This window comes from Triticum aestivum, chromosome 5B, assembly GCF_018294505.1.
Source record: "Triticum aestivum cultivar Chinese Spring chromosome 5B, IWGSC CS RefSeq v2.1, whole genome shotgun sequence".
Lineage (NCBI taxonomy): Eukaryota > Viridiplantae > Streptophyta > Magnoliopsida > Poales > Poaceae > Triticum > Triticum aestivum.
In genome coordinates, this window is record NC_057807.1 from 357,051,211 (window position 1) to 357,058,539 (window position 7,329).

The window sequence follows — 7,329 nt, forward strand, 5'->3', positions numbered from 1 at the left end:
AATCCCGGTTCATACCAATTTTTTATAAGAAGCAACAATACTGGTTCGTACCAAGCAAAATATTTTTTGGAAACCAACGTTCTTGTTTAGTAAACTACAGCGTTGGAAGCAAACAAGAAAAAAATTCCACACGACTGAAAACTTCATAGGAAGCGAAGAAAATTTTAGGAAGCAAATGATCCAGTTCCTACGAAGCAAATCTTTTTGGGAAGCAACGATGTTGATTTGGAACCATTGACCCTCACGATTGGAAACAAAAAAAATGGCTTAATTAATCATTCCTAGATTTGGGAAGAAATTGTTAGGGAAAAATAGGAAAGAAATTAATTGTAGTTAATCATTCAAAAGTGGACGCCTGGCGATAACGTGAGCAGGCGAGCACGAGCACGCCATTGAATTTTCGGTATTTCCGATCTCATCTCCACTTGAAACTAGTCGTCAGGTGGTCTTTCTCAGCTGTCATGGGCGTCTCATCTCCTCACCAGACGCTTCCACGCCTCACGAAGATCCTCACCTTGTCGCTCTACGCCATCCTCCCTCTCGTCCTCCTCTTCTACCTCCTCTCCCCTTCTCCCATCGCCGCCCCACCCTCCACTTCCACCTCGCCGCCCCACGGTAACCACCTCAAGGACTCCGCTAATCCATCGCCTGCCTGCGTACATTAATTGCCGCTTCCATGGGCGTGTCCGCGTGCGCCAGCGCAATGACGCGGTTCTTTGTTCATGGTTTGCAGGTGAGAGGCAGCAGGTGGTGAAGACCGCTACAGGGGCGCCGCCAGGAACCCAGGGGTCGAAACCGGCGCCGCAGTGCGACTACTCGGAGGGGGAATGGATTCCGAACGCGGCGGGGCCGCGGTACACCGGGACGAGCTGCGGCGCGACGATCAAGCACGAGCAGAACTGCATCGTGAACGGCCGGCCGGACACGGGGTACCTGAACTGGCGGTGGCGGCCGCGCGGGTGCGCGCTCCCGCCGTTCGCGCCCGCTGAGTTCCTGGAGCTGGTGCGCGGCCGGCACGTCGCGTTCGTAGGCGACTCGCTCGCGCGGAACCAGTGCGAGTCGCTGGTGTGCCTCCTCGGGTCGGAGTACCCCGTCGAGCTGGTCCTTGACGGCGGCGAGGAGCGCAAGTTCCGGCAGTGGGCGTTCCGGTCGCACAACGCGACGGTGTCGGTGTTCTGGTCGCCGTTCCTGGTGAAGGGCACGGAGAAGTCGTGGGCGCCGGGTGGGCTTGGCTACAACAGGCTGTACTTCGACCAGCCCGACGAGCGGTGGGCGGCGGAGCTCCCGGGCATCGACGTGGTGGTGCTCTCCTTCGGGCAGTGGTTCCTGCAGTCGGCGATGTACTACGAGCGCGGTGCTGTGATCGGGTGCCACCACTGCCCGGAGCCGAACCGCACGGAGACGGGCTTCTTCGGCGTTTTCCGCCTCGCCGTCAAGAACGCCCTCCGCGATGTCATCGCCCGCTCCAGCGCCGGCCGGGAGAAGCTGGCTGTGCTGACTACGTTCTCGCCGGCGCACTTCGACGGGGAGTGGGACAGCCCGGACGCGTGCGCGCGCACGGAGCCGTACGCTCCGGGAGAGAAGGAGATGTCGTACATGCACAAAGAGATGTGGCGGACGGGCGCGGAGGAGGCCACCGCGGCTGCCGTCGAGGCCAGGTCGCGCGGGTCCGCGGTGACGGTGGAGGCTCTGCAGGTGACGAGGCTCGCGGATATGCGCCCGGACGCTCACCCCGGCCCGTACTTCCATCCCTTCCCGTTCGCCGGGGCCGGCGGCGAGAAGAAGAGGGAGCGGGTGCCGAACGACTGCGTGTACTCGTGCCTCCCCGGCCCCATCGACACGTGGAACGAGATCCTGCTGCAGATGGTAAAGAGATGGAGAGGTGCCTCCTCCTCCAGATGATAGTGATACTGAAATTCAATCCTGGTTCTCTTTTGTGCGACTATCACTCCTATATTTGGAACCAAGGAAAGGAAAATAATTTTTGCATGTGTCCTCGCCTCCCGACCACGGCTTGGCCTTCGGTTCTCCTGGCTTTATTATGGATGATTTGGGCAGCACGTAATGACCCTTAGGAACCTTATTACTGTTTTTGGATCTCTGGTCTCATTGTCTTGTGCATTCACAAGACAAGGAAGACGCCTTCTCGTGGCGCTCCTACCTCTCTGCACGTTACACCGTGTCTATATAATTTTGTACTTATTGTCACGGCAGCCCTTTGAGCAATATATTCAAATGGGGGAGCTCCCCCCCCCCCCCTCCCCTCCCGATGATTCTAAAAAAAAGATTATGCAGAATGTTAGGGGAAAATCATTGAAATTTTGAAGGATTGTAATGTTTTTCGATTGTGGGCCGCGCTACGCGTCGACCGGTGGACAAAGAGAAAACATCCGCCGCCTAACTAGTCGTTGGATGGACGCGGTCCGATCTACTCATCGACGTGTGTGGCCTCCCTTGCAACAAGAGCAATGTTGCAGAAACATTTATAACAATGGTCGTCCGATCTATCGTCCCAGCCAGTCGAGGACCTTTGCAACAGCTACCTTGTTGCGCTTAGGGTGTTTGCAACAAGGACCTTGTTGCAAAGGTCCGCCGAGGCAGCACGCCACGCGCCTAGGCGCCGCCGCTCGCTGGAGTTGCTTCTCCTCCTCTGCCTCAGCCCCGCGAGCAGCTGCCAGCTCCACTCCAGCACGACGGCGACCTCTCACGTCGGGCACTCCTGCGGTATTTTCTGCAATTAGAGCGATGTTTTTGAAACATGCCTCACGTTACAAAGTCTGACCACTCACTCTCTAACGTGAGGCGCTACTCCGACGCTTTCTGCAACTCAGACTATGTTTCTACAAGACCCTTTTTGCGAAAAAAACCTTCATCATCAAACAATTTTTAATCTTTGTGAAACAAGAGTATTGCAGAAACATTTTGAAACAAGACCCCCGAAACTAGTCTTGTGTTGCAGAAATTTACTGAAACAAGACCCTTGTTACAGGAAAAGAACTGGCTATAGGACTGACTTGTGGCCAGCGTGAGCGCTTGATCAGGATTGATCTGACGGCTAAGTCAGTGGCGGAGGTGCGCTTGCATCCGCCGGCTGAAAGGTTGTGTTTTCCGATTGTAATTGCATGTGTCAAGATTATGCAGAAATGCAACTAAAAAAAGATTGTGCAGTATGTTACGGGTTTTTGTGATTTAAAAATAAATCATAGAAAATTTGAAGGATTGTAATCCTTAGGAATATCCCTCGCAAAAAATAAGTGATCCTTAGGAATATATTCTACTGTTGGTCTGACAAGTTAATCTTATAGATTTTTTTTCTTACTAATTGATTTGCACTATATTTGAAAGAAAAATTATCATCAACTCAAAGCCTTTGAAAGAAATTCATTGTATTTTTCTCGTGACATAATATATACTAGAATTTAAATGGGCATGACATTCTAATCCTACAAGTTTTCCTAGTTTTGCGTAGAATCCTGAATCAAAGGGTGCAAACTCCCCAAACAGTGGTTTTAGTGCTTGAACTTTTCCCCTTTTCGCGGAGTGCCAGAGATTTTGTTGGTTGCGTGTGCATCGGCGCTCCGCGGGTGACACGGGTACGTGCCGCCCTCCTCAGATGGCACGCCGACCCGCCCTCAAATGCGCATCTTGTCGAGGTCTTACATTTCCGTTCCAATAAAAATCAGTTGCTCGATATCGGCAGCGCCATCGCACCGAGGGAGCGGGAGTCCCAGCAAGCAGCAGCGGAGGGTTTTTTCACCGTTTTGACCCATGTGACAAACTTTAGCACGATTTGACCCGCTTTTAAAACTTTTTTCGTATCTGACTCAAACCGAGACGCCAACATTCGCGGCGTTTTGATTGCGCCGCGGACCCTGGCGTTTGGCACTGGCCCACCTCCCTGGTCAGTCAGTTTGACCGTCCGACGTGGCAAAGGGCTAAACGCCATGGGTCTTGGCGTTTACCCCTGGAGAGCAGAAAACCGGCCCGAGCCGGCTCGGGTGCAGCCCAACCCATCCAGACGCTCGAGGCGTCTTCCTCCTCGCGGCGGCGCTATAGAAGCTCCGCTTCTCTCCTTCCCTAACCCAAATCAACCCCAAATCGCTTATTTTCTTCATCAAAAGTGTGGATCTGAGCCTCCCCATCTTTCTTGAGGTATTCTCCACCAGATCCTCCGATTATTTTGGGTTCAAAGCTTGTATTTTGGCAGCATTAATTCATACTTGTTCATGCTTGTTAGAACCCTAGGATTAGTATTCTTTGCACTTTTTTGAGAAAGGGGAGCCCATGGCTTGGTCATGTAGGTATGTTGTATACTTTAGAAGAGTTGGCATGTGTTTATATGGTAGGATTGGGAAGAGAAGGCATTGGTGATAGGGTTGGGCATTTTAATTTTAGTTGCTATGTATATGGATTTAGATAGATGATTGCTTGAAATATAATTCTAACATATTTGTGTATTTTGTATGCTTGATTCTTATAGAGATATGGTCATATAATTAGGATGTTATATTGAGACTTTGTTATGTTGTGTTGCCATTGAAATTTTGTCATATATAGATAATTGGTCTTGTTATCTTGACATTGAGATATGTTGCCCCGTGCATTCAGATTTTGTCATATATAGATAAACAGGTTTTGTTATGTTGCCATTGAGATATGCATTTATGTTGATATTGTTATGCCAAAAATATGATATGTAGGATGTTATATAGTGTTATGTATGTTTCATTTGTTCATGCTTGATTTGTAGGATGGCGGGGGAACGGTGGTACGACGGTCTTCATAAAGGGTACGACAAAGACCATCGTGCGCGGGACATTGAGAATAACGGGGTAAGACTCAATCTATTTGAATTCTTGGTTATTACTTGTCAGTTTTGCTAGGCACTAACCATAATGCAATGCTATTTTGCAGGAACTAACACCTATGCGCATGAGGGGTCATAGTGCCCACGACTGGCCGTGCGACGAGCGGTATGAGCCATACTTCGAGAGATTGGGCCTTCTCCCGTTCGTGCTTCAGTTCAAGCGACACGCTCCGTCGATCAACCATGGGGCGATGACCGCACTTATTGACCGTTGGAGGCCAGAGACACACTCGTTGCACTTGTCATGTGGAGAGATGACCGTGACCTTGGAGGACATGGCGATGATCAGTGGCCTTCCAATCAATGGAGAATCTTTGACCGGCACCACCGTAAGTGCTAATTGGCGAGATCGTGTTGGCCAATTGACAGGTGTTTTCCCCGAGCCTCCTGAAGAAGGCGAGCGTGACAGTGAGAAAGTGTTGCATCATTGGCTCCGAGGGGAGAGAGGAGTAGTATGCCCTCCGGACGCCAATGAGGTTGTTGTGCAGCAGCATGCCTGAGCATATCTGTGGTATCTGTTAACGAGGGTAGTGTTTCCAGATTCTACCGGTAATAAAGCCCAGTGGATATTCTTGGACCTACTAAGTGACTGGGACCGTAAGTACAGTTGGGGTTCAGGAGCACTAGCATACTTATATCGTCAGGTAATTAGTAACCAAATTGTCAATTTGTTTGCATTTGCAATTTTGCGGACCTCTTATCAACAATTTCTGAATTTGCAGCTCGACGAGGCATGTCGTAGGAAGAAGGGCACATCTGGTATGGGTGGCTTTGTTTGGTGCCTTCAGGTTTGGATGTGGGAGCGGATGCCCGTTGGACGCCCCGAGAAAAACAAGACACCTCCTGAAGGATGGGTCGCACATGACGGGAGGTATGGAGAAGATCCTTGGCGGTTTCCGACCGTTGCCTACTGTTGGGAGATGGCGAATGTGTACACAGGCAGCTCGGTTGCGCGATACAAATGCTACATCAACGAGCTGGATATGTTGACTCATAAGCAGGTAATGATAACTTACGTAAGAGCACATCAATTGTGATGGAACCGTGTACTTAACTAGTATCATCTTGTGTTGTAGGTCGATTGGGAACCATATGATGTCGATTATGCTTTCCGGCTGAACGAGATGTGCACACGTGACAGGAATATTTGGCGGGCGAGATGCCCACTGATATGCTTCTATGCTGTCGAGTGGCACTACCCAGACCGTGTCGCAAGACAATTTGGGAGAAGGCAAGGGACACCAAGGGATGAGAGTTTCGAGACAAGCCAATTTCTGCATCGGTGAGATAGTTGTAGCTTTGGATATATAGTAGAGCATTATGAAATACATTTCTTGCTAATGCTTTCATCTTGTACATAATTTGCAGAATTAGTCGAAAGAATAACCCGGAAACTTCGACTTGGGCCATCAAGCACTCCGAGTGGATAAGTCTGTGGAATCAAAGAGTGGCCCTAGTGGAGAAGGAAAGAAGACAACATAGTGATTCAGTATATGAAGAGCATCTGAAGTGGCTTGCGAGACGTTACCGGTTGAAGCTAAAGCCCGGTTGGAACCGTTCGGAATTAGAAGAGTTGGATCGTGAGAGCGGGTATATGGACTTCAATGTACAAACGAGAGACAACGAAGGGACACAACTTGACTATGCACAACTACACGACCGAGTGGTATGCTCCACACAATTAGAACCTACTTCGAGTGCATTTAAATGTACTTCAAAGATAATTTTCGTGATCTTCATTTTGCAGGGCATGGAGTTATTGCATTGTGTTAACGAGGCTGGTGTAGCACTTGGTGAAGATGAGGGAAGTGGATCATCTGAGAAATCTCTTAGGAAAACAATGAAGGTATATGTTACCTCTATTCAAAAATCTCCATCTTTGCACACTTTTGACTTACTCTAGTATTGCATCTTTGTTATGTTGTAGAGTTTCGTGAGTCGATTCCACAAGATAGCAGCTATGCTCTCTTGCCATGGAAGTAAAGCCGTCCTCACGGCTGGAGCTTCTACTAGCCGGGACAATAGACGTCGTCGTCGTCTTGTCTTGCAACAGGAACAACAAGAGGAGCAACTGCAAGAAGAGCCAGAGCAAGAGGAGGCGCAGCAAGATGAAGAGGAGTACAATCAAGACGAAGAGGAGGTGCTAGGGATGTCCCAAATGGATGATGCGCCTGAGCCATCACAGCCCACACAACACACGCCGCGCAGCAAAAGAGGAAGGAAGAAGTGAATTAGTTAATACTAGATTCTCACGAACTTTGTTATGTTCGATTCGTGAACTTTGTTATGTTTGATTCGTGAACTTTGCTACCTGGACTTGTGTTTAATTTGCACTTATGGAGTGCACTTTGCTACCTTCATGTTGTTGTGTTGCTATGATGGCGTGAACTATGATACCTTATTGCTGTCATCCTGAAAATATTGCTTAGTTTTGCTGTCATTTTTGCTGTTATGCTTAGTGT

At 49.4% G+C, this 7,329-nt stretch overlaps 2 protein-coding genes across 2 annotated transcripts; both read left to right on the forward strand.

The window, feature by feature from the left end:
* The first annotated feature begins 408 nt into the window (after positions 1-408).
* LOC123116122 (protein ALTERED XYLOGLUCAN 4-like) lies at positions 409-1,993 on the forward strand. Its single transcript, XM_044537126.1, has 2 exons — positions 409-615; positions 734-1,993. The coding sequence occupies exons 1-2, from the start codon at positions 462-464 to the stop codon at positions 1,900-1,902; spliced, it is 1,323 nt and encodes a 440-aa protein (XP_044393061.1). The 5' UTR covers positions 409-461; the 3' UTR covers positions 1,903-1,993.
* Positions 1,994-4,021: 2,028 nt separating this feature from the next.
* LOC123116123 (serine/threonine-protein phosphatase 7 long form homolog) lies at positions 4,022-7,265 on the forward strand. Its single transcript, XM_044537127.1, has 8 exons — positions 4,022-4,152; positions 4,751-4,832; positions 4,915-5,511; positions 5,590-5,868; positions 5,944-6,149; positions 6,236-6,533; positions 6,615-6,713; positions 6,795-7,265. The coding sequence occupies exons 4-8, from the start codon at positions 5,629-5,631 to the stop codon at positions 7,095-7,097; spliced, it is 1,146 nt and encodes a 381-aa protein (XP_044393062.1). The 5' UTR covers positions 4,022-4,152; positions 4,751-4,832; positions 4,915-5,511; positions 5,590-5,628; the 3' UTR covers positions 7,098-7,265.
* Positions 7,266-7,329: the final 64 nt, after the last annotated feature.

Bases quoted from the DNA above. Each gene is read 5' to 3' on its own strand.
- LOC123116123 (XM_044537127.1), top strand. From the start codon at position 5,629: ATGGGTGGCTTTGTTTGGTGCCTTCAGGTTTGGATGTGGGAGCGGATG. The intron at 5,869-5,943 runs GTAATGATAACT...CTTGTGTTGTAG, and splicing joins ATATGTTGACTCATAAGCAG to GTCGATTGGGAACCATATGA. The intron at 6,714-6,794 runs GTATATGTTACC...GTTATGTTGTAG, and splicing joins CTCTTAGGAAAACAATGAAG to AGTTTCGTGAGTCGATTCCA.
- LOC123116122 (XM_044537126.1), top strand. From the start codon at position 462: ATGGGCGTCTCATCTCCTCACCAGACGCTTCCACGCCTCACGAAGATC. The intron at 616-733 runs GTAACCACCTCA...CATGGTTTGCAG, and splicing joins TTCCACCTCGCCGCCCCACG to GTGAGAGGCAGCAGGTGGTG.